This window comes from Pan troglodytes, chromosome 19 (assembly GCF_028858775.2).
Source record: "Pan troglodytes isolate AG18354 chromosome 19, NHGRI_mPanTro3-v2.0_pri, whole genome shotgun sequence".
NCBI lineage: Eukaryota > Metazoa > Chordata > Mammalia > Primates > Hominidae > Pan > Pan troglodytes.
The window spans coordinates 96,342,697-96,369,193 of NC_072417.2; the positions used below are offsets into that span (position 1 = coordinate 96,342,697).

General features: G+C 56.3%; 2 protein-coding genes across 14 annotated transcripts in view; both read right to left on the reverse strand.

Annotated features, from left to right (window-relative positions):
• The window catches only part of B3GNTL1 (UDP-GlcNAc:betaGal beta-1,3-N-acetylglucosaminyltransferase like 1), a 116,268-nt gene that overhangs the window by 14,998 nt on the left and 74,773 nt on the right, over positions 1-26,497 (reverse strand). For 9 of the 13 annotated variants that reach the window (XR_008540257.2, XM_024350791.3, XM_054670284.2 and 6 more), the window contains 2 exons: positions 7,185-7,280; positions 508-632 (listed from right to left, as the gene is read on the reverse strand). Coding sequence is in view for 11 of the 13 variants with exons in the window: in XM_024350791.3 (XP_024206559.1) it covers positions 508-632; positions 7,185-7,280 (221 nt within the window). In the remaining 2 variants the exon portion in view is untranslated. Of the gene's footprint in view, positions 1-507; positions 633-7,184; positions 7,281-26,275; positions 26,358-26,497 lie in introns of those variants that run through there. The other 4 variants (XR_010153176.1, XM_024350794.3, XM_063799474.1 and 1 more) reach the window with 2 other exon arrangements.
• Positions 4,407-6,970, reverse strand: LOC134808917 (proline-rich protein 2-like). Its single transcript, XM_063799472.1, has 2 exons — positions 5,058-6,970; positions 4,407-4,780 (listed from the first exon to the last, which is right to left on the reverse strand). Exons 1-2 carry the CDS (start codon positions 6,491-6,493, stop codon positions 4,582-4,584), a joined length of 1,635 nt encoding a protein of 544 aa, XP_063655542.1. The 5' UTR covers positions 6,494-6,970; the 3' UTR covers positions 4,407-4,581.

Genomic DNA, 26,497 nt, shown 5'->3' on the forward strand with positions numbered 1-26,497 from the left:
GCAGCCACGCGGCACCCCCAGACCCGGGCCCACGTGGCCGCTGCTCACAGTGACACGGGAGAGGGAGGCGGACCCTGCAGCACTGGGTGCGTCCGCACTGGGTGCTGCGATTCCCTGGCCGTGCCTCTGCCACCCTCCACGGCAGCTGCGCTCCCCAGGCCTGTGGTCCCCGCCGGATCCCACTCATGGGACTCCCGTTGGGTTAAAGGGAGCACAGGGTTTCAGAAGGACCCGGCGCGTGGTCATTTTACCTCTGGGAACTAGGGAAGGACGTTCGGCCTTCACCCTGGCACTCCCTGGCGCCCTTGGGAAATGCCCCTTCGTGGACGCCGAACCCCCCCCACCCTCGGGATGTGCTGTTTCCCCGTGTCCCACCAGACCCTGGGTCTCAAGGCAGAGCCTGACCACAGCCTCTGGGGTCGGCCCCACCAACCCCGGCCCCGACCTCGGGCGCCTCCCGTGTTCCTGGCCTCTCAGGCGTCCCGGGGCCGGGCGGGGCTGACTCACTCGAGGACGCAGTGCGTGGCCGCCTGTGGGTGGTGGCGATACAGCAGGAGACTCTGGTCCACGCGGATGACGCCGCCGCCCTTCCTGAGGTGCTCGTAGAAGAACAGCAGGTCCTCCGGGACGCCCTGCAGGGCGGGAGAAGCAGAGGCATCACTGGGGCCCCAGAAACGCGTGCCTGCCCCGGATGCACTACACCTGCGCTCAGCCGGCCAACCAGGAACCGGTGGAAAAGGCTTTTGCTGCAAAGAAACCGGTCTAGAGGCTCAACAGGGACGTGGGGCGGCGACCACAACAGACGTGAGCAACTGAGCTTCTCCACAGGCGGGAAAGAGGGGAAGGGAGGGTGGGCGGGGTCTTGGTTCTGCCCCAAATTCCATTTTGAGCAGTAAAGGTCTCAGGGCAAAGAGGAAGACAGGCAGCCGAGGAAAGGGGCTGGGGTGGGTCAGCAGCAATCACAGCTGGATGGCTGGTCCGGTCTCCGTCCCCATCCTTTCCTGCCAGTGGCCGCGGCCCCAGAAGCTCAAGGGACTCAAAGTGCCGACTGTGGGCAGAGGACGGTGGTGCTGGGTGGGCGTGTGGGGCCGCGGGCAGGGGAGCCCAGCAGTGGGGAGGCAGCCCCGGGCCTGTGCCAGCCCTGCTCACTTGTCCAAGCTCAGAAACTTGAACCTCAGCCCACGGGGCTTATCCCCGAACACTCCCTCCATGTCAGTGGGACTCTGCTCCAGAACATTCTGCAGGCATTCCCACCAGACTTTTCTGTCCTGTGAGAACCTGGGCCCTGCTTTCCCCGGCCCATGATCCCAGTGGCCCCTGCCCTCTGCTTGCTCCTCTCCTGGGTGACCCCAATCCTCAGCCCAGGGCTCTGGGCCTTGTACGGAGCCGGGCCCCTGTTGCTTTCTTAAATTCAAACAAAACGGAGGGAGGAGCAGGGCGTGGAGTCTGGTCTCTTCGTGGTTCTCTGCGGCAGCTCACCTGGGTCAGCCGCCCGGAGACACCTTTGCTCCAGGAGAGGGCGGGTTTTCTGAGAGCCTAGCAGCAGGGCCAGTCTATCACCAAGTCCAGCCTCTTCTCTCCTTGGCTGGCACACAAACTTCAAGTGCAGGTCAGCAAAGTCCCCAAACTATCACGGCCCAACGGCGGGCCTGTTTGCTCCCAGGACAGACAGGCGGTGCTATGGTTCCACGTCCATAAAAAAGGCACTGTTTAACCTCCGCCTCTCCAGGGCGATCCCTTTTACAAAAACCACGATGACGTGGAAAGATTTGTAAGATGCTGAGTCAAAGAACAGACCTCAAAATCATGTGTCAGCCCTGCTAAAAGTTTATCCACCATAAGATAAAGACAAAGGAATCACAGAAGCCCACATGCTGTCTCACACGGGTGATTCAGGGTGGAGGCTCCCACGGGCGCTGGTGACACGGACCCTCACACGGGTGATTCAGGGTGGAGGCTCCCGCGGGCGCTGGCGGACACGGACCCTCACACGGGTGATTCAGGGTGGAGGCTCCCGCGGGTGCTGGCGGACACGGACCCTCACACGGGTGATTCAGGGTGGAGGCTCCCGCGGGTGCTGGCGGACACGGACCCTCACACGGGTGATTCAGGGTGGAGGCTCCCGCGGGTGCTGGCGGACACGGACCCTCACAGGGGTGATTCAGGGTGGAGGCTCCCGCGGGTGCTGGCGGACACGGACCCTCACACGGGTGATTCAGGGTGGAGGCTCCCGCGGGTGCTGGCGGACACGGACCCTCACACGGGTGATTCAGGGTGGAGGCTCCCGCGGGTGCTGGCGGACACGGACCCTCACAGGGGTGATTCAGGGTGGAGGCTCCCGCGGGTGCTGGCGGACACGGACCCTCACACGGGTGATTCAGGGTGGAGGCTCCCGCGGGTGCTGGCGGACACGGACCCTCACACGGGTGATTCAGGGTGGAGGCTCCCGCGGGTGCTGGCGGACACGGACCCTCACACGGGTGATTCAGGGTGGAGGCTCCCGCGGGTGCTGGCGGACACGGACCCTCACACGGGTGATTCAGGGTGGAGGCTCCCGCGGGTGCTGGCGGACACGGACCCTCACACGGGTGATTCAGGGTGGAGGCTCCCGCGGGTGCTGGCGGACACGGACCCTCACAGGGGTGATTCAGGGTGGAGGCTCCCGCGGGTGCTGGCGGACACGGACCCTCACACGGGTGATTCAGGGTGGAGGCTCCCGCGGGTGCTGGTGGACACAGTACCTCGCAGGGGTCACTGAGGTATTTTCTTTAATTTTCTATGTCTTCAAAGGCAGCTCTAAAGAGCACTGGAACTCTCAATATGTTACAGGTTTAACAGAAAAAAGGTTTCTCTCTTCCTATCACCAGAAGAACCCGACCCTTGGGGTTTTCTTATTTTCTGGCAGTAAAGTGAGAATTTAGTCAACAGCCGCTCCTGGGTGGTGCCTCTGCCCCGGGAGGAGGGGGACGCAGAGGGTCTGTCCCATTTTTCTCTCCCCTCCCCTGATTGCGCTGCTGAGACCTGAGAGGCCCGAAATGGCCTCACTCCTCCCCCAGGCTTTTCCCAATCAGCCTCCAGGTGCCTGGACTGCCCTGTGGTGTGGAGGACCCCTGGCAGGGCGCAGGGAGAGGGGGAGGGGTCACAACCCAGAACGGCATCAGGGAAGAAGCCGCGTGGAGGAAGTGTGGCTGCCGCCCAGCCCCAATCTGCTCACAGAACCATCCTCCGGCAGCCTTTGGGGATGGAGCACCCGGAACTGCCTGGAGGAGAAAAGCGTGAGCTAAAGCCACTCCCAGGAAGGCCGGGCCAGAGGCTGTGGAGACTCGGATCCCGAGGCAAGAGGAAGCCGAGTCAGGGACGCGCTTCCTTCCCCAGGGCTCGTCCCCAGCGCCACCCGCCCTTCTCTAGAGCCCCATCCCCAGCACGAACCTCCAGGAGGAAGCAGCAGTCACCACGCGGGGACAGAAGGGGGAGAGCTCGAGCCAGGGCCCAGCGATTGGAGTCCGCGGAACGCAGGGACACGAAGTCCAGCAGAGAAAACTAAAAACTGGCAACACTTCCATGGATAAAAATTCAGCCTCTCCCTCTACAATAGCAACAAACCCCAAACCGGGAAACAGAGACTCCTGTAAATAACTCACCAAGATAAATTCCACACCCTCCACCAGTGTTTCAGGCTATGGGGTGGGATGTGCGGGGAGGTGGCGGAGACCCATCTTGAATCAGAAATTCAAGGACTAAGTGCAAAACTGGACCCTAATGGGGTGAGTCTAAATAGAGCATTGAAGAAAGTGCATTAGTGCTTGGCTAGGGCTGGCAGGTGGCAGATGAGGTGCGCCCCTGGGTGCAGGAAGTGTTTTTTGGGGGATGACAACTTCCTAACATTAGATGGTAGTGGTGACTGGTGATTGTACAGCCCTATAAATTTGCTAAAAAAAATTGAATTGCACATTTTAATAGGTGAATTGTATGGCATGTGAATTATACCTCAATAAAGCTTTTATATAAAATTGGATCGATTTAACTAAAAAAAGAAATTTTAAGAAGAGACAAAATTGGTTGGGTGTGGTGGCTCACGCCTTTAATCTCAGCACTTTGGAAGGCTGAGGTGGGGGGGTGGATTGCTTGAGCCCAGGAGTTTGAGACCAGCCTGGGCAACATGTCAAAACCAGTCTCTACCAAAAATAGGAAAAAAGTAGTTGGGCATAGTTGTGTGCACCTGTAGTCTCAGCTACTCAGGAGGCTGAGGTACAAGGATTGCTTGAACCTGGGAGGCAGAGGTTGTAGTGAGTGAGCCACTGCACTCCAGCCTCAGAAACAGAGTGAGACCCTGTCTCAAAAAAAAAAAAAAAAAAAAAAAAGGAACAAAATATATGAAAAATGAAGACTAAATTACAAAATCCTTAAGAGAAAATGATTTTAATTAAAAATTTAATAAGGGACACTGAAGAAAGGAAAATAGAAATTATATAATGAAAGAAGTGAAAAGGGTTAGAAAGACTAAGAAAATCTAACCAACATAGAATTGGAGTTTTTAAAACACAAAAAACAATAGACATAGCTAGTATTTAAAACGGACGCCTACAGGTGCGTCCCACGGGGGACGGGGACACGGACGCCTGCAGGTGCACCCCCACGGGGAGGACGGGGACACAGATGCCTGCAGGTGCACCCCCACGGGGGGATGGGGACACGGACGCCTGCAGGTGCACCCCCACGGGGGGACGGGGACACGGATGCCTGCAGGTGCACCCCCACGGGAGGACGGGGACACAGATGCCTGCAGGTGCACAGCCACGGGGGGACGGGGACACAGACGCCTGCAGGTGCACCCCCACGGGGGGATGGGGACACGGACGCCTGCAGGTGCACCCCCACGGGGGGAAGGGGACACAGACGCCTACAGGTGCACCCCCACGGGGGGATGGGGACACGGACGCCTGCAGGTGCACCCCCACGGGGAGGACGGGGACACAGACGCCCGCAGGTGCACACCCACGGGGGGAACGGGGACACAGACGCCCGCAGGTGCACACCCACGGCGGGGACGGGGACACAGACGCCTGCAGGTGCACCCCCATGGGGGGACGGGGACACGGACGCCTGCAGGTGCACCCCCACGGGGGGACGGGGACACGGATGCCTGCAGGTGCACCCCCACGGGGAGGACGGGGACACAGATGCCTGCAGGTGCACAGCCATGGGAGGACGGGGACACAGATGCCTGCAGGTGCACCCCCACGGGGAGGACGGGGACACAGATGCCTGCAGGTGCACCCCCACGGGGAGGACGGGGACACGGATGCCTGCAGGTGCACCCCCACGGGGAGGACGGGGACACAGACGCCCGCAGGTGCACACCCACGGGGGGGACGGGGACACAGATGCCTGCAGGTGCACAGCCATGGGGGGACGGGGACACGGACGCCTGCAGGTGCACCCCCACGGGAGGACGGGGACACAGATGCCTGCAGGTGCACAGCCACGGGGGGACGGGGACACGGATGCCTGCAGGTGCACCCCCACGGGAGGACGGGGACACAGATGCCTGCAGGTGCACCCCCACGGGAGGACGGGGACACAGATGCCTGCAGGTGCACCCCCACGGGGAGGACGGGGACACAGACGCCCGCAGGTGCACACCCACGGGGGGGACGGGGACACAGATGCCTGCAGGTGCACAGCCACGGGGGGACGGGGACACGGACGCCTGCAGGTGCACAGCCACGGGGGGACGGGGACACGGATGCCTGCAGGTGCACCCCCACGGGAGGACGGGGACACAGATGCCTGCAGGTGCACAGCCACGGGGGGACGGGGACACGGATGCCTGCAGGTGCACCCCCACGGGAGGACGGGGACACAGATGCCTGCAGGTGCACCCCCACGGGGGGACGGGGACACGGATGCCTGCAGGTGCACCCCCACGGGAGGACGGGGACACAGATGCCTGCAGGTGCACCCCCACGGGAGGACGGGGACACAGATGCCTGCAGGTGCACCCTGGCGGGGAGGACGGGGACACAGATGCCTGCAGGTGCACCCCCACGGGAGGACGGGGACACAGATGCCTGCAGGTGCACCCCCACGGGGAGGACGGGGACACAGACGCCCGCAGGTGCACACCCACGGCGGGGATGGGGACACAGACGCCTGCAGGTGCACCCCCACGGGAGGACGGGGACACAGATGCCTGCAGGTGCACCCCCACGGGGAGGACGGGGACACAGATGCCTGCAGGTGCACCCCCACGGGGGGACGGGGACACGGATGCCTGCAGGTGCACCCCCACGGGGGGGACGGGGACACGGATCCCTGCAGGTGCACAGCCATGGGGGGACGGGGACACGGACGCCTGCAGGTGCACCCCCACGGGGGGACGGGGACACGGATGCCTGCAGGTGCACCCCCACGGGGGGACGGGGACACGGATGCCTGCAGGTGCACCCCCATGGGGGGACGGGGACACGGATCCCTGCAGGTGCACAGCCATGGGGGGACGGGGACACGGACGCCTGCAGGTGCACCCCCACGGGGGGACGGGGACACGGATGCCTGCAGGTGCACCCCCACGGGGAGGACGGGGACACAGACGCCTGCAGGTGCACCCCGGCGGGGAGGACGGGGACACAGATGCCTGCAGGTGCACAGCCACGGGGGGACGGGGACACGGACGCCTGCAGGTGCACCCCCACGGGGGGACGGGGACACGGACGCCTGCAGGTGCACCCCCACGGGGGGACGGGGACACAGATGCCTGCAGGTGCACCCCCACGGGGAGGACAGGGACACAGACGCCTGCAGGTGCACCCCGGCGGGGAGGATGGGCTCCCCTTCTCCCTCTGTTGTCCCAGAGACAGCTCTGCCAAAAGCTTCCGTGTCCTGCGCTTTCCCAGACACAGCTTTTAAACCAGGATGCAGTAACCTGGAGCCAGTGTAGGTCAGGTGCAGATGCCCAGGGCACCCACAGCCTTCATGCAGAAACCCCCTGCTTTCAGCAAAACAACTAAGATGCTGGCAGGTGCCAGGAGGGGGCACCGGGAGGACCCTCAGGCAGGGGTTTCCTAAATCTGCAGAGCCCTGGAGGCACGGCAAGGTGGAGGGTGGCCAGTGTGCAGAGCCCACACACAGAGACAGGGCCCCGAACCTGGGGGAGGGACCTGATTCCCGCCTTCGGCCCTTACCTGACCTCCCTCGTTAAAGGGGCCCACGTGGGAGAACCACGCTCGCGAGCAGAACCAGGTGGGCATGATCACCGTGGGGCCATTTGAGGTGAAAACCTAGAAGCAATTAACGTTGACAGAGTTAGCGGAAAAGAACAGCTTGTCACAAACAACCTGCAGTTTATTTCCACAAAGTGTCACGAGAAAGTGACAGATGAATCCGTGTCCCTTCTCCACAGGGTCAGGGCCTCAAGGGACTTCACCACGGGGCCGACGTGTCCCTTCTCCACAGGGACGGGGCTCAAGGGGCTTCATGACGCGGCTGATGTGTCCCTTCTCCAGTGCTGTGATCATCACTCACTGTAGCCTTGACCTCCTCAAGCAATCCTCCTATCTCAGCCTCCCAGGTAGCTGGGACCACAGGCGTGTGCCACCACACCTGGCTGATTTTTACTTTTTTTTTTTTGTAGAGATGGGGTCTCACTCTGTTGCTCAGGCTGACCTCAAACCCCTGGCCTCAAGCAATCCTCCCACCTGAACCTCCCAAGCAGCTAGGACTACAGGCGCACACCACCGTGCCTGGCTATTTTCTTGCATTTCTTTTGTAGAGATGGGGTCTCGCTATGCTGCTCAGGCTGGTCTTAAACTCCCGGCCTCAAGCGATCCCCCCAGCTCAGCCTCCCAAAGTGCTGGGATTACAGGTGTGAGCCATCATGCCTGGCTCAACGGAGATTCTGAAATGTATATGGAAACACAAAGGACCTAGGAGAGCCAGCACAATTTTGAAAACCATGAACAAAGTAGAAGTTTCATGACTGTATTTCAAGATTTACTACAAAGCTACGGTGATCAAGGTTGATTGGTATCAGCTTATGGGCAGACAGACAAACGCAACAGAACAGAGACCAGAAGCAGAGCCGCCTGGCTGGGGTTTGATGTCTGCTGAAGACATCAGGGGCGTCAGTGGTGGAAATGAGAGATGGCGCTGGAACCACTGGTGTCCTTACAAACCATGGCCCCCTCAACCCTTGCCTCAGGCTCCAAACACAAAGCCCCAGCCTCAGACCGGACCTCAGTGAGCTGAACACAAAAGAGGCAAGGAGCTCATCCAGGGAGAACATTCGTGATTATGGGGTAGGCAAAGGTTTCTCAGGTAACAAGAGGCACAAATCATAGCAGAAGACATGGATAAACCAGATGCCACGAAAGTCAAATATTTGGTTCTTTGAAAGATCCTGCAAAGAAAACGAAAAGATAATCCAGGCTGGGACAAAACATTTGCAATAAGAGCGTTTCACTGAGGATGTACGTTTGGCGAACACCAAGTACCCTCAGCACCCATTAATAAGAAGACAGGCGATGAGCTAAAGATGGGAGAAGGGCTGAAGACACTTCCTCAGACGTAAATTAGTCAGGTCGTGAAAACGTGCTCTATGTGACTAGTCATCAGGGAAATGAGTTTTCGGTAGGGAAGTCCACCTAACGGCCTCATCTGAACTTTGCATCTGCAAAGACCTTGTTTCCAAACAACGCCCACATTCTGAGATTGGGGGTGAGGACACCAACATATCATTTTGGGGGGACACCATGGAGCCCACGACATTTTCACTTCTTGGGTGGCTAAAGTGATGTTTTCCTATAACTGACACTGAGATTACGCCAGCATCTGTACGTTCCCGGAGGTGCTGTGTGTGTGAACACGCAGGTCAGGCGGAGAAACAATGGCTGAGAACCATCGTGTAACACAGCCTCGTCTCACTGTGGATCCCTTTGAAGCCTAAAGACTTTCTGCTTCTCGTCCATCCTGAGGAAGGTGGCTGGTTAAGACAAGTCCTCATCAGCACAGTGGTCCTCACCTGGGGCTGATTTGTCCCCAGGAACATTTGTTTGGAGACGTTCAGGGCTGTCACACTGTGGGGTTGGGGGTGCTACGTGCATCTGGTTGCAGATTCCAGAGACAGAGAAAGAAAATTCGAACTGCAATGAAATACCATTGCACCCTCTAGGACTGTTACAATTTTAAAAACTGAAAATAAGGCACAGTGACTCACACCTGTAATCCCAGCACTTTGGGAGTCCGAGGCGGGAGAATCACTTGAGCCCAGGACTCTGAGACCAGCCTGGGCAACTCTACAAATAATAATAATAATCAAGTAGCTGGGCATGGTGATGCTCCCCTGTAGGCCCAGCTACTCAGGAGGCTGAGGTGGGAGGATCCTTTGAGCTCCGGAAGTCAAGGGTGCAGTGAGCTGTGATCGCACCACGGCACTCACTCCAGCCTGGGCGACAGAGGGAGACCCTGTCTCTTAAAATATAAAGAGTAAAAATAAAAATAAACACTGACAATACCAAGTAAAAATCTTACATAACGCTGAAGGGAAGGAAAAACAGTATAAACACTTTGCAGAGCAGGCAGGCTCTTAGAGAGTTAAACACAGACTTCCACGCAGCCAGCCGTTCCAGTCCTAGACATTTACCCAAGAAAAATGCAAACACACATCCATCCCGCACCATCCACGTGTGTTCACGGCAGCCCCAGCACCCGTCCCCGTGTGTTCACGGCAGCCCCAGCACTGTCCCCGTGTGTGTTCACGGCAGCTCCACGCACAGCAGCCCCATGCACAGCAGCCCCAGACTGGAGGCCCCCAAATGTCCGTCAACAGTGAATGGATAAGCCCTGTGGTGTCCGTACCACGAGTCCAGTGGAGCCCTCACCAGCAACCAAGGGAACAAACTGCCGGTCAGGGCAGCACAGATGTCTGTCGGCAACAGGGAAGGGAGGCAGTCACCAGTGTGCACGGTGCACAGATGTCTGTCAGCAACAGGGAAGGGAGGCAGTCACCAGTGTGCACGGTGCACAGATGTCTGTCGGCAACAGGGAAGGGAGGCAGTCACCAGTGTGCACGGTGCACAGATGTCTGTCGGCAACAGGGAAGGGAGGCAGTCACCAGTGTGCACGGTGCACAGATGTCTGTCGGCAACAGGGAAGGGAGGCAGTCACCAGTGTGCACGGTGCACAGATGTCTGTCGGCAACAGGGAAGGGAGGCAGTCACCAGTGTGCACGGTGCACAGATGTCTGTCGGCAACAGTGAAGGGAGGCAGTCACCAGTGTGCACGGTGCACAGATGTCTGTCGGCAACAGGGAAGGGAGGCAGTCACCAGTGTGCACGGTGCACAGATGTCTGTCGGCAACAGGGAAGGGAGGCAGTCACCAGTGTGCACGGTGCACAGATGTCTGTCGGCAACAGGGAAGGGAGGCAGTCACCAGTGTGCACGGTGCACAGATGTCTGTCGGCAACAGGGAAGGGAGGCAGTCACCAGTGTGCACGGTGCACAGATGTCTGTCGGCAACAGTGAAGGGAGGCAGTCACCAGTGTGCACGGTGCACAGATGTCTGTCGGCAACAGGGAAGGGAGGCAGTCACCAGTGTGCACGGTGCACAGATGTCTGTCGGCAACAGGGAAGGGAGGCAGTCACCAGTGTGCACGGTGCACAGATGTCTGTCGGCAACAGTGAAGGGAGGCAGTCACCAGTGTGCATGGTGCACAGATGTCTGTCGGCAACAGGGAAGGGAGGCAGTCACCAGTGTGCACGGTGTGACCCCACTTACACAAAACCCTAAAAAGTGGGAACCTAACCTAACCTGCAGGGACAGACGTCGCATCTGTGGGCGCCTAAGGCTGAGGGTGCCTGGGCCTGACTGCAAAGGCATAGCCTTAAAATTTGTCTTGTTGGCCGGGCGCGGTGGCTCACGTCTGTAATCCCAGCACTTTCGGAGGCTGAGGCGGGCGGATCACCTGGGGTCGGGAGTTCGAGACCAGCTTGACCAACATGGAGAAACCCCGTCTTTACTAAAAATACAAAATTAGCCAGGCATGGTGGCACATGCCTGTAATCCCAGCACTTTGGGAGGCTGAGGTGGGCGGATCACCTGAGGTCAGAAGTTTGAGACCAGCCTGGCCAATGTGGTGAAACCCGTCTCTACTGAAAATATAAAAATTAGCTGGGCGTGGTGGCAGGTGCCTGTAGTCCCAGCTACTCTGGAGGCTGAGGCAGGAGAATCGCTTGAACCCAGGAGGCAGAGGTTGCAGTGAGCCAAGATTGTCATTGCACTATAACCTGGGTAACAGAGCAAGACTCCATTTCAGGAAAAAAAAAAAAAAAAAGAAAAGAAAATTTATTTTGTTTTGTTTTGAGACAGAGTCTCGCTCTGTCGCCCAGGCTGGAGTGCAGTGGCGCGATCTCAGCTCACTGCAACCTCTGCCTCCCGCATTCAAGCGATTCTTGTGCCTCGGCCATCGGAGTAGCTGGGACTACAGGTGTGCACCACCACGCCTGGCTGATTTTTGTATTTTAGTAGGCACAGGGTTTCGCTACATTGCCCAGGGCTGATTTTTGTATTTTTAGTAGGGACAGGGTTTCGCTACGTTGCCCAGGCTGGTCTTGAACTCCTGGCCTCAGGTGATCCACCTGCCTCGGCCTCCCAAAGTGCTGGGATTACAGGCATGAGCCACTGCCCCGGCCTAAATAAAAATTTTAAAGCCCAGCGTGGTGGTGCACGCGCCAGTGGTCCCAGCACAGAGGCTGAGGTGGGAATTCGAGCCTCGCCTGAGGCCAGGAGTTTGAGGCTACAGTATGCTGTGCTTACACCTGTCAACAGCCACTGCACACCAGCCTGGGCAACATAGCAAGACCCTATCTTAAAAAATTTTTTTTTATACAGAGTCTTGCTGTTACCCAGGCTGGAATGCAGTGGCATGATCACAGCTCACTGCAGCCTCAACCTCCCCGGCTCAAGCGCTCCTCCTGCCTCAGCCTCCTGAGAAGATGGGACCACAGGTGTGGACCAACACACCTTGCTAATTTTTGTATTTTTTGTTGAGATGGGGTTTCATCATATCACCCAGGCTGGTCTTGAACTTCTGAGCTCAAGTGATCCACCCACCTTGGCCTCCCAAAGTTGTGGGACTCTGGGCGTGAGTCACCGTGCCTGGCCAAAAATTTTTTTAAAAAGTCTTTGCTACCACCAAGGAAACTCTCAGAACGAACGTTTTAAAGTGAAATAACGCAGTTCTATGGGATAACTTCCAGCATTCTACGTTTCGCACATCAAAGCTTTGGTGCTTCTGCGTCATGACAGGTGGGTGCCTGCCACGCAGGGTGCCCCCTGGGACATCAGGAAGAGCCCCGAGGGGGTCCTGGAAGCCAGGCCAGCCAAGGCCACAGCACCTGGTGCCAGTTCCAGGCAGGGGGCTTGGCACATCCATGAATACCCCACGGGCCCCGAGGCCCCCTGAGAGGCTGCAGTTTCCAGCAAATGTGAAACATCTGCCCGGACAAATACAGCCTTCCCTCAACCATCAGAAAAACGGATTTCACGATTACAAAGCAACCATTTAGCTTCCTGTTTTCAACTTTTGCTTGCTGAAAAATCCAGAGGCATTTTCTGGCAGGTTGACTCTGCAGCCAGACACCTGGAGCTTCTGCCGTTTGCACGGTGGTGAGGCCGACCTGAGAAAACAAACACAGGTCCTCCGCACCCAGTGTGGCCGCGACCTCTGCACCCAGTGTGGCCGTGACCTCTGCACCCAGTGTGGCTGTGACCTCTGCACATGGCGTGGCCGTGACCTCTGCACCCAGTGTGGCCGTGACCTCTGCACCCAGTGTGGCCGTGACCTCCGCACGCAGTGTGGCCGTGATGCGAGGCCTCTGCACACGGTGGCTGTGCCCTGGTCACGTGGCCGAAGCCCTGGAGCTGTGGCAGGTCCTCTGTGGGCTGTGTGAAATACACATGACATTCTGGAGACTTGGTATAGGAAAAAGAATGTAAAATGTCACTGATAGGACACTTGGCTCACGCTTCTGGTCGGGGTATGTCCAAGACCGGGCAGCTGCCTTTGGGGGGGCCTCAGGCTGCTTTAACTCGGGTGGAGAGCGGAAGGCAGTGGTGTATGCAGAGAGCATGTGGCAAGGGAGGACGCAGGAGAGAAACCGAGGCAGCCGGGTGCGTTCCACAGGTCGGCGTCGTGGGGCGCAGTGCGTTCCTGCGAGGGCTCACTCAGCGCTGCGGGAGGCATTCATCTGTGCACGAGGGGTCCCCTCGAGACCCCGGCACCTCCCACACGGCCACGCTGGGGGTGAAATTTCAACGTTTCACGGGGACAAACCACACCCAAACCACGGCAATTATATCCAGGCTGGTCTGTGCTCACGGGATGTTTCTATCGGACAGAATTACGCATCTGTCTGCAAAACAGCTCAATCCGTTCTTTAGTGACAACAACCCAGAAACAAGAGCATAAGGACGCGCACAGACACCGTGAGGACGGAGCAGGGACACGGGCTCCGCCAGCTCCAGGGAGGGGCTCAGTCAGCACAGAGCACTAGGGGCTGCACCTGAACCGCCAGGCGCCCGGCGAGTCCTCCAAGCATGGGCAAGCGCTGGGGTGGGGGCAGCTCCGTGGCAGCGACTGGGGCAAGCGCTGGGGTGGGGGCAGCTCCATGGCAGCGACTGGGGCAAGCGCTGGGGTGGGGGCAGCTCCGTGGCAGCGACTGGGGCCAGCCACGCGCCGTCTCCTCCCTGGGGCCTCCGAGTGGGAAACCAAGGCGAGGACCAGCAGAAAGAAAGGCTGGGAAGGAGGCGTGGGGGCTACTGTGCCGACCACACCACACCACAGGGGCCAGAAGGACCCGGTGCCGACCACACCACACCACAGGGGCCAGAAGGACCCGGTACTGACCACACCACACCACAGGGGCCAGAAGGACCTGGTGCCGACCACACCACACCACAGGGGCCAGAAGGACCCGGTACTGACCACACCACACCACAGGGGCTAGAAGGACCTGGTACTGACCACACCACACCACAGGGGCCAGAAGGACCCAGTACTGACCACACCACACCACAGGGGCCAGAAGGACCGGGTACTGACCATACCACACCACAGGCCAGAAGGACCCGGTACTGACCACACCACACCACAGGGGCTAGAAGGACCCGGTACTGACCACACCACACCACAGGGGCTAGAAGGACCCGGTACTGACCACACCACACCACAGGGGCTAGAAGGACCCAGTACTGACCACACCACACCACAGGGGCCAGAAGGACCTGGTGCCGACCACACCACACCACGGGCCAGAAGGACCCGGTACTGACCACACCACACCACAGGGGCCAGAAGGACCTGGTGCTGACCACACCACGGGGGCCAGAAGGACCTGGTGCCGACCACACCACAGGGGCTAGAAGGACCCAGTACTGACCACACCACACCACAGGGGCCAGAAGGACCCGGTACTGACCACACCACACCACAGGGGCCAGAAGGACCCGGTACTGACCACACCACACCACAGGGGCCAGAAGGACCTGGTGCCGACCACACCACACCACAGGGGCTACAAGGACCTGGTACTGACCACACCACACCACAGGGACCAGAAGGACCCGGTACTGACCACACCACATCACAGGGGCCAGAAGGACCCAGTACTGACCACACCACACCACAGGGGCCAGAAGGACCCGGTACTGACCACACCACATCACAGGGGCCAGAAGGACCCGGTGCCGACCACACCACACCACAGGGGCCAGAAGGACCCAGTACTGACCACACCACACCACAGGGGCCAGAAGGACCCGGTACTGACCACACCACACCACAGGGGCCAGAAGGACCTGGTACTGACCACACCACACTCATAGGGGCCAGAAGGACCTGGGGCTGTGAGCGGAAGGGGCTGGAGAGTTGTGGAACGCTTCCCCGAAGGAGGGGGCCCCTGTGTCACGCACAGCACGGAGCTCTGATGCCTTCGTGTGCTCCCGCAGCAGCCAGCCTGGGCAGGGCCATGTGCACAGCCTTGGGGCCACCGCCCACTCACAAGCCCAGGCCTGGGGCTCACACGGGACAGAAAATGGAAGCACAGACACTGTACCGAGACCAAAGGAACCGAAAGGAGAAAAGGGCAAATCCACAATGAAAGCTGGAGACGCCCTGTGGTCTGTTAACAGGAGGACAAGTAGACACAAAGCAAACAACGACTCTGAAGATTTAAAACACCTGTGACCATCTGTGGGGTTTTCAATTTCATGATTGATTATTGATTAGAACGAGGTAAAATCACTGAGCTATGAAGGACAAACTTTTAAGGAAAAGAAACACGGAGATACGGAACTGATAACATTTCAGTCTTTCCTATAGACCAGGCCGGTTTTCACGGTCTTCCCGGGGAGCAGCGCTCCTGAGAATGGAAAAGGAGATGAAAAGCTTTTTCCAGCAGCACATGACGCCCGGGCAGGATTGGAGGCCGGCTCTCACCTGGCACCTGGTCCTTGGGTGTCGTGGAGGCAGGCGGGGTGGGGTGGGGGTGGACTCAGCCTCTTCCTGCTCCTGGGACACAGGAGGAAACCTGGTGCAACGAAGCCTACACCGCGGGAACCACACGCTGAGTTCGGAGCCGGCTAAGAAGTTACCTGCGTGTAGTTGTAAGCGTCAAACGAGCGGGCACAGAGCAGCCAGCACCCTTGAATCTTACGAACAGTCGGACTGGGTCCCAGAGAGGTGACCCAAAGGGGACGGAGCTCAGGGGCTCTCAGGCAGTGGCCCCACAATGGCGCTGGGGTTGCTGAGATGCCTTAGGATTCAACTCCTCTCCCGTGTGGACAGGAGAGAGTGGCAGAGACCCAGGTGGGCCCCGTGTACCTGTGTGTTCCCACCCCGCCTGCCACTGACCAGCCAGCAGCCCAGCCCCTTGCCCCGTGGGGCGCGTTACCCCGTGGGTCGAGGGGGCGTCGTGGACCAGCACGCCACGCTCCGTGGGCGACTGCCACTGCAGTGCTGTTTCTGCCCCTCGGAGAGTTCTCCTGCCCCTTGGGCCTCCCTGCCTCCAGTCTTAGCCGGTTCCAGGCTGTCCTCTACGGAGCTGGCAGAAGGTCCCACTTCCACTCTCCTGGTCCTCCCTGGCTCCTCATCAACCCTCAGCACCAAGCGTGGGCCCCACAGGTTTGGGGAACGCGGTGCTGACTGAGGCCGCCTGGGTGGCCGGCGCTGACAAGCTGACCCTGGACACTGTGCGTGACAACCACACAGGCCCTCTGAGGTGAAGGACGAGCTTGGCTGAACGCTGGCCGCCTCGAGCAGAGGCCCAGGGCCCAGAGGTGGCTCAGTCTCAGCAGAACACAGCTGCCCTCAGGAGCTGCCCGCAAAGCGGCCAGCAGATTCAGGCAGGGCGGAGTCAGGGCGGACTTGGTGCCTCCCCAAGGGGTCAGGCAGAGCTGCGTCCCCTCGTGAGGGACAGGAGTGAGGCAGGAGGCTGCCAGCTGCCTGTTCCCATCCTGATCATATTTGCGGAGTGAGCTCAGGCTGTAAATGACCCTCTGACTGCTTGTGTGTGGGGATCCACCGAGGGTCTAATCAGCACATTCACACCCCACAGCGGGTGTCCCTGGCCCCACATCAAGGCTGAGGGTGTGGGGGGCCACATTCCCTTCCAGTCTGAACTGGACCCTGGGGGTGAGCTGGGTCTCCCCCACAGCTTGGAACAGTGGCAGGAGGCACAGGCAGGCTGGGAACCAGTGTCTGCACGGCGCAGACAGGCACAGGTGGAAGCAGGCAAAGAACGTGGGGCTGGGACAGAGCCCGACTCCATCCTCCCAGGGGCCGGAGGCCACTTATGGGGAACGAGGGCCCCGGGACAGAGCCCGACTCCACCCGCCCAGGGGCCGGAGGCCACTTATGGGGAACGAGGGCCCCGGGACAGAGCCCGACTCCATCCTCCCAGGGGCCGGAGGCCACCGTCAGGGAGTCAGGGCCCCAGGTGGCCCCAGGCAGGGAGTCCGGAAGACAGTCCTGCTGACCCGCAGTGCCCACCTCGAAGGCCACGGCAGGGGAGAAACTTAACGTAAGGCAAACGCTGGCCCACTGAACAAAGGGAGGCAGATGAACACTGGGAAACGTGTTCTCCATTAGAAGGAAAGATCGAGGACACCCATGAACAGAGGCCTGAAAGCAGGAGGAAAGGGGCTTACAGGCCGCGAAGTCGGAACCTGAGTGAATAAGGACAGCTGTGGCGCCGCCCCGACACGGACCGTGTTTGCACCCGTGACTTTAAAATGGCTTGAGGATGGAACCCCACGAACAGTAACACCCCCCACCCACCGGAGTATTCAGGAGTGACTGAGGTCGGGTCTGGGGTTGCTTCAAAAGACTCCGGGTGCTCAGTGTTGGGAGGGGGGTGAGTACCGTTACGTGACAGTGGTCTCTACCCCTCGGTGTACTTAACATTTTCAACAAAAAAAACTTTGTTTAAAAGCACTCATGGGTATCTGGAACACAGCTACAGTGGGGAGCGAGCAACGCCCCGATCCTCAGGCTCTCCGGGGGGTCTGGGGTGCAACTCGAAACCCACCGCTGGTGACTCCCACTTCTGGTCACCGTGAAAGAGCTGGACCACTCTCCCTCCTCAGACAACTAGAAAATCACACAGAATCTGTGAAATGGAGGTGTTCAGGCACTGGACGCCGGGCAGGACGGTGACCCCCGAGAGGAGAAGCCGGCTGATTCCAGTCTGGGACCGAGGGGGGTGGAAGGAGCTAGGCCTCAGAACAGCCTCGTTTTCACGCTGCCCATGTCACACACGAGAATGCAAACGTACGCTCTAGTACTTCCTGCGGTTTCTGGCTTCTCATCACCGGGGTTTGGTGCCCAGCATTTCTGCTCCATCCCGACCGATGTGCACTCCTGTTTTCCGTTTCCCAAGCTCCTCCTGCCCTGGGGCTTGCCTGGAGGTTCCCACAGGTGGTGGCAGTGGGCGGTTGCCATGCGACCCGGGCCACCTCTGGTTACGCGGACGGTGGGCAGTCCTCATGCAACCCGGGCCACCTCTGGTTACGCGGACGGTGGGCGGTCCTCATGCAACCCGGGCCACCTCTGGTTACGTGGAGGGCATCAGGTGTTTTCTGTTGCTCCCCGAGTAATTCCGTAATTTTAAAAAAGCACGTGCTGTTTGTACCTAAAATCCTTTATTTCTATAAAAACAAGCCACGCGTGGCCTTTCCTTTCCCGGCTCCCAGGGCTGAACTCCCCTGCCTCCTCCTGGGGTCCCTTCTGCTTCTCCCCCAGGCTGCGAGTCTGTGAGTCCCATCTCACACCTTCCTCAGTTTGCTTCCTAATTTTAGGGACTGGCTCCAGCAAAGTCCCGAGGAAGGTTTTATCGGAGATGGATATGTTGAATCTGAATATGAAAAGGTTGTTATATCTCTGCATGTGACTGACACTTTGGTGAGGCATAAAATTCTTAGTTCAAAATCCTTTCTGTGAGAAATCTGAAACTAGTGTCCTGGTGTCTCCTGGATTCCACTGCTGTGAGTGAGGAATTCCGGGCTCTTCGATTCCTGCTCCTTGGCGTTCCTCCCTCTGACTGTGCGTGGGCTCTGAAGCATCCCGACCGTGAACCCGGATGCAGGTCTCATTTCCTGCACGCAACACCAGGTGAGCCCTTCTAATCAGGTCACTTGTACTTTTTGGTTCTAGGAAATTTTTCTGTATTTTTCTTAGTTAATTTACTTCCTTCTATTTTTTAAAAAATCTGATTTTGCTATGTTGGACCAGTTGAAGCTGGGAGTGAAGTTTCTCAGAATGCCCTTCTCAGTACGAATCCAGTTGAGTCTAGAGACAAGGAGGAAGACGCCATTGCTCCCACATGTCAAGGGCCTGGTGAGTCTTCTCCACGACCCCAGCAATCAGCAGCAGCCCCACCCACTTCCCAATAATCCATGGGCCAAAGAGGAAGTCTCAAGAGAAATCTAAAATGTATTGACCAAAATGAAAATGGAAGTACATTGAAAACCTGTACAATGCGGCTGATGTAGTATGTAAAGGGAAGTTGCTGGCTCTACATGCTTACATTAAAAGAGAAGAGAGGTCTGAGGACAAAAAACTCAGCTTCCACATTAAAAAAACCACAAAGGAAGAGCAAAATGACACCCCAAAGCAAGCAGAAAAAAGAAACAATCAGGCAGAAATGAATGAAATTGAAAACAGAAAAACAATAGAGGAAAGTCAAACCAAGAGCTGGCTCTTTGAAGAGATTAATAAAATAGATAATAAACCAAGACTGATAAAAAAGTGAGAGGACCCAAATAACTAATACCTAAAATGAAAGGGGATATTACTACAGGCCTCACAGATACTAAACGCATCACAGAGAATACTATCAAATAACCCTAAACACACAAACTGGACAATTTAGAGGAAGTGGATCAATTCCTCAAAAATCGCAAGCTGCCAGAGCTGTAAGTTTCATTATACCAAGATGAAATAGAGTCTGAACGGTCCTGTAACTTTTAGGTATACGTTTCTGTAAGTTAGCAGTGGACAATTAGAAACCAAAATTAAACACACAGTAGCATGTATAATTGCCTAAAACAACAAACCCAGAAATACTTAGGTATAAATCTAACAAATGTACAGGACTTGTACACTAAAAACTACAACATGCGAATGAAGGAAATCGAGGAAAATTTCAGTGGAGGAAGGGACAAATCGTGAATTGGAAAACTCTATAGTAAAGATGTCAAGTCTATACAAATTGATTTATAAGTTTAACTCACTTGCTATGAAAATCTCAGCTAGATTCTTTGTAAATATAGGCAAGCTGATTCTAAAATTTATATACAGAGGCAGAAATACTAGAATAGCCAAAAACAAGTTAGAGGAAACACATTAACCTATTTTAAGACCTGGTCATCAAGATGATGTTACTGGTGGAGGGACAGACACACAGGTCAATGGACTAGAACAAAGTCCAGGAACAGACAGACCCATACTCTGTGGTCAGACGGTTTTTTGACAAAGGCCCAAAAGCAACCAGTGGAAGAAGGATTTTCAGCAAAATCAGTGTAGAAACATGTGGGCATTCATAAGCCAAAACGAACAAACAAAACCCTTGACTTAAACCTCACACTAACTCAGCCTACAAGGACATAGCTCTAAATGTAAAATGTAAAACTATAAAACTTTTAGAAGAAAATCCTTATGTCCTAGGGTTAGGTGAAGTAGTCTTGGGTGTTGACACTCAAAGCATATTAAAAAAACACATCAAAAAATATCAATTAATTGGACTTCATCAAAATTAGAAACTTTTGTTCTGTGAAAAATTCTCCGTGGATGAAAAGGGAAGCCCCCGTGTAGAAAAGGCTGTTTTTCCTCTGCTCTCCCACCACAACGTGCGGGTCTGTTCTCCACACACCAAGCAAACCATCAATTCTGGAGTAGACACCAGTCAGGCATCCTCTAACTCAATCCCAACACCATCTACCTGGAGACAGCCTCAGACCCCCCCGGGTGAGGGCTCAGTCCCCATGACCCCTTCTCTTCAACTTCCAATGCCAACTGAAGTCCCAGGCTGTTTGACCCTCCAGCTATAAATTGGGGTTCCCACAACCTCTTCCTTGGATTCAGTTAATTTTCTAGAGGGACCTACAGAACTCAGGGAAACACTTACTTACACCTACCAGTTTATTAAAAAGAAGGTTATTCAAGGATACAGATGAAGAGATGACGGGGAAAGGTATGGGGGAAGTGGTGTAGACGGTCTAGGTCCTCTTGGGGCCCAGCACCCTCCAGGACCCTGCATGTGTTCAGCCATCTGGAAGTCCCCGAGGCTCGTCCCTTTGCGTTACTGTATGAGTTCAAGATGTAGGTGTGGTTGTGTAGCTCGTGGGCCATTGCTGATCACCCTAAGCCTCAACCCCTTTCCCTCCTCGGAGGTTTGGGGGTGGGGCTCAAAGTTCCAACCCTCTGAGCACATGGCTGGTTCCCCTGGCAACCAGCCCCCCTCATCCTGCGGTATCTAGGGGTGTTCCAAAAATGCCTCATTAACATAAACTCAGGTGTGTTTGAGGGGACTTGTAAACAAAAGACTCTTCCAGCTTTATCTTTCAGAAGTTACTTCAGAAACCAAGGACAAAAGGCTCAATACTTTAAAAGATATTGCTCTAGTTACTTAGGAAATAATTACAGGGGCTCAGAGTCAGGGATCCTGGATAAAACGCCAAATCCATGATCCTAGTTCCAACCACAGATCAGGAGGAAATGAGGTAGGCCCTTTAGCAATACAGGGTTTAGGGTCACCCACTCCCCATGCAGCCGAAAATCCACGTATAACCTTGGACTCCCCCAAAACTTAAGCACTGAGAAAGAAAAGTGGCTCAGAGGAGTCGGCGCCACGCGAGGTATTCACCAGCCCCAGCGGAGCTGCGAGGGTGAGACCTGCATCACGCCTCCCCCGCCGCACCCATGTGGGGCCAACTGCTCAAAGGCATTTGTCTTCCTTTCCTTCCCTGTTGTTTCCAGGCTGGCTGAAAAATCACAAGAAATGTTACACAAGTTAGACAATGTGACCTTCACCCATTATCTTCATGTTCCTGGAATGTGTGATGCAAAGAACCATCTACAGCCAGTCAATAGCTTATGTTATTTTAATGAACCAGTGTGGCAACTTGCCCCTTCTTTTTTTCTTTCAAACCCACTTGTAACTGCTGCTAACTGGAGCATATGTTCAGAGCCACCTGAATCTACGTCTCCCAGGATGCCGTCCTCAAACGTGGCCCAAATAAACCCTCCACGTGTACTAACTTTGCCTCAGCATCTTTCTTTAGGTTGACATGGCTGAGAGCCTACTGTTGACCGGATGCCTTACCAATAACATAAACAGGTGATCAACATTGTCCTGTACATTCTGTACGTTTTGTGTATTATATACCGTATTCTTACAATGAAGTAAGCTGGAGAAAAGAAAGTGTTACTAAGAAAATCATAAGGAAGAGAAAACACATTGACTATTCATTAAATGGAAGTGGATCATCACAAAGGCCTCCAACCTTCTCACCTCCGTGGTGATGGGCCGAGCGGGTGGAGGAGCCTCCATCCTTCTCACCTCTGTGGTGATGGGCCGAGCGGGCCGAGGAAGGAGGGTTCTTGCTGTCCCGGGTGTCAGTTCATCTGCAACTTTTTTCAAATTGTCATAAATCTCCAAAACATTTTCCAATATATTTATTTTTAAAACTCGTGTGTAAGTGGACTCCCAGTTCACACTCATGTTATTCAAGGATCAAATGTACTTGCAAGTTTTATCTCCAAGGGAGGTCTTATGTCCAGAAGAAAACGCTCAGATTCAACAACAAAACCAGTAATGTAATTGGAAAATGAGCCCACGAAAAGGCCTCACGGAGATCCTCGTCCCTCCCGCCACGTGAATGTGATCAGAGCCCACGAAAGGGCCTCACGGAGATCCTCGTCCCTCCCACCACGTGAATGGGATCAGAGCCCACGAAAGGGCCTCACAGAGATCCTCTTCCCTCCCGCCACGTGAATGGGATCGGAGCCCACGAAAGGGCCTCACAGAGATCCTCATCCCTCCCGCCACGTGAATGGGATCGGAGCCCACGAAAGGGCCTCACGGAGATCCTCGTCCCTCCCACCACGTGAATGGGATCGGAGCCCACGAAAGGGCCTCACGGAGATCCTCTTCCCTCCCGCCACGTGAATGGGATCGGAGCCCACGAAAGGGCCTCACAGAGATCCTCATCCCTCCCGCCACGTGAATGGGATCGGAGCCCACGAAAGGGCCTCACGGAGATCCTCGTCCCTCCCACCACGTGAATGGGATCAGAGCCCACGAAAGGGCCTCATGGAGATCCTCTTCCCTCCCGCCATGTGAATGGGATCAGAGCCCACGAAAGGGCCTCACAGAGAGCCTCGTCCCTCCCACCACGTGAATGGGATCAGAGCCCACGAAAGGGCCTCACGGAGATCCTCGTCCCTCCCGCCACGTGAATGGGATCGGAGCCCACGAAAGGGCCTCACAGAGATCCTCGTCCCTCCCACCACGTGAATGGGATCGGAGCCCACGAAAGGGACTCACGGAGATCCTCGTCCCTCCCGCCACGTGAATGGGATCAGAGCCCACGAAAGGGCCTCACGGAGATCCTCGTCCCTCCCGCCACGTGAATGGGATCAGAGCCCACGAAAGGGCCTCACGGAGATCCTCGTCCCTCCCGCCACGTGAATGGGATCAGAGCCCACGAAAGGGCCTCACGGAGAGCCTCGTCCCTCCCGCCATGTGAATGGGATTAGAGCCCACGAAAGGGCCTCACGGAGATCCTCTTCCCTCCCACCACGTGAATGGGATCAGAGCCCATGAAAAGACCCCACGGAGATCCTTGTCCCTCCCTCCACGTGAGGACACGGTGAGAACCAGGAATCAGGCCTCACAGAGACCAAATCTGGTGCCTTGATCTGGGACTCCAGCTTCCAAAACGGTGGAAACAGATGTTTGTAGTTTATAAGCCACCCAGTTTATGGTATTTTTGTCCTAGCAGCCTGAACAGACTAGGGCAGGTCAGGAGAAAATGTGACTCTAAAGGCAGTTTCTCCGGGTGATGGGACCCTCGATGTCCTGATTGTCATGTTGATCTGGAAACATGGGGACGTCTCACAGAACTCCCTCCACCAAGAATAAGTGAACTGCATGGGGTCTGTGGCTGCCACATCGTATCCACATGGAGTTTCTGGTTTGGGTCCTTGTTCTCTGGTTATATAAGATGTTAGCAGCTGGGGGTGGAGGAGATGGGGGGTACATAGGAACTCTCTGTGCTATTAATATTTGTGCAATTTTTTGGCTGGGCGCAGTGGCTCACACCTGTAATCCCAGCACTTCGGGAGGCCGAGGCAGATGGATCACCTGAGGCCAGGAGTTCGAGACCAGCCTGCCCAACATGCTGAAACCTGGTCTCTACAAAAACACGAAAATTAGCCAGGCATGATGGCACGTGGCTGTAATCCCAGCTACTCGGGAGGCTGGGGCAGGAGAATTGCTTGAACCCAGAAGGCGGAGGTTGCAGTGAGCCGAGATCATGCCATTGCACTCCAGTCTGGGCGACAGAGCGAGACTCCATCTCAAAATATATATATGTTTTAGTTCTGCAATTTTTATGTGAGTCTAAAATTATTTCAAAATACAACCTTTTTTAATTGGGTAGACTTTGTCAAAATGACTCTACCATCCTGGGGGGAAGCAGTTTTTCATGCAGACTTCACCAGAAGCCTGACCTCCACGTAGACTCAGTGTGACACATTCTCAGAGTCCATTTTAAACACTCGGGCACGCGTTAGAGACACACATTCCCAGCCCTACACAGAACCATGAGATCAGAAACTACGAAGAGTGGGTCTCATTTTTCTCACTTCTCATTCCTGCCGACCTGTGGCAGGTGCCGTTCAGATGCTGGGGGAAGGAAAGGAACAGCTCAGCAATGGTGACAGGATGGGCGCCGCCAGGAACAGTCGCACAGCAGATGCTCCGTGGGGGCAGCGGCTCCCGTTATGCAGCCCCAGAGCGGGCAGGGGCACCAGGCAGGGCAGGGGCCCCAGGGGCGGAGGAGGGTGTCCAAGTGCTGAGGGCTGAACTGTGTGTCTCAGATTAACGGGTTGAAGCCCTAACTCCCAATGTGACTGTATTTGGAGATGGGCTTTTAAGGAGGTAGCTAAGGTTATGTGAGTCCCAAAGGTGGGGCCCTGGACTGTTGTCCTTATAAGAAGAGAAAGAGACACCAGCAGTGAGCACACAGGGAGAGGCCACATGAGCACACAGAAGAGAGGCCATATGATCACGCAGGGGAGAGGCCACGTGAGGACGTGAGGGAGGGGAGAGGCCACGTGAGCACACAGAAGAGAGGCCATATGATCATGCAGGGGAGAGGCCACGTGAGGATATGGGGGGGAGAGGCCACGTGAGCACACGGGGGAGAGGCCACGTGAGCACACAGAAGAGAGGCCATATGATCATGCAGGGGAGAGGCCATGTGAGGATGCGGGGGGAGAGGCCACGTGAGCACACGGGGGAGAGGCCACAGGAGGATGCACGGAGAGGCCACATGAGGACGCAGGGAGAGACCACGTGATTATGCAGGGGAGAGGCCTTGTGAGCACACAGGGAGAGGCCACAGGAGGACGAAGGGAGAGACCACGTGATTATGCAGGGGAGAGGCCATGTGAGCACACAGGGAGAGGCCACAGGAGAATGCACGGAGAGGCCACATGAGGACGCAGGGAGAGGCCACGTGATTATGCAGGGGAGAGGCCACAGGAGGACGCAGGGAGAGACCACGTGATTATGCAGGGGAGAGGCCATGTGAGCACACAGGGAGAGGCTACATGAGCGCGCAGGGAAAGGGTGCCATCTGCAAGCCACAGAGAGGCATGAGGAGGAACCCACCCTGCCAGCAGCCTGAGCTTGGACCTCCAGACCCCAGAACTTTAAGAACACAAATGTCTGTTGTTTAAGCTGCCCTGTCTGTAGTGTTCCTTTATGGGGGCCTGAGCTGGGACGGCGGGGAAGCAGGGATCCCCCCAGGAGACGTGCAGGGCAGCAGGGGTCCGCGTCACACCACTGTCTGCCTTCCCTTCTTGGTGAGTGCGGCCCACCCCGGGTAGCTAGAGCAGGAGCATGCATCTCAGCCCTGTCCACTTCCTTCAAGCTGCCAGGACCTCTGAGTCCCCTTCGTGGCCCTGCTGGGACCCCCTCCCTCGAGTTTCCAGAAGGGCCCAAGGCAACCTGGGAAGCCGGGTGGGGGTTCTGCCCATGCCTCCCCTTTGGGCCTCCCTGGAATCAGGAGATGCAGCCCCCTGGGGAAGGGACAGAAGGTACGAAGAGGGCCTGTCTCAGACAGGGGCGCTTTCAGGCAAGCACCACCCCAGGCCACTGGCATAGACAACTTTCACCTTTCGGTTTGCTTAGAATTAGCAGAGTGTTAATTTTACGCAACTCTGATTTAACGTTGTATGTGGTGACTATCCCATCAGGCATGTCAAGGAGACACATCAAAAGTCAAATCAAAATATGCCACTTCCCACATCACAAATGTGACTCAGACAATGAACATAAAACCTGACTTGGTGGCTGAGTTACCTTATTAAAATAGTTGGAAGTGATTTCTGTTAACATAACAGCTGAGAAATGGTTTAAATGAGATCTCTTCTTTGAACTTCACACGTTAATTCCCACTAACTTGCTAAAGGAAAATTCTAAGAGGACCTACCTGATTTATTTGTTATGACCGGGTCTTCATGTTACCCCTCGATTCGGAACATGAATTTCTGGTTGAAAGTGTGCCTCCTCCACTTCAATTACATCCTTGGTGTTTAGTGGCACCGTTTTCACGTGACTCCTGCTACCCGAGAATCAAAAGCAGCAGAAGCCCGTGCTCAGCAGGTCCTGAGGCTGCGGGACTGAATCTCCAAAGAGGAAAACCAAAATCAGG

Coding starts and splice junctions, on each gene's coding strand:
- LOC134808917 (XM_063799472.1), bottom strand. CDS start 6,493: ATGGCTGTGCACCTGCAGGGATCCGTGTCCCCGTCCCCCCATGGGGGT. Junction 4,781..5,057: donor GGGTGCACCTGCAGGCGTCT/GTGTCCCCGTCC, acceptor GTGCACCTGCAG/GCATCTGTGTCCCCGTCCTC.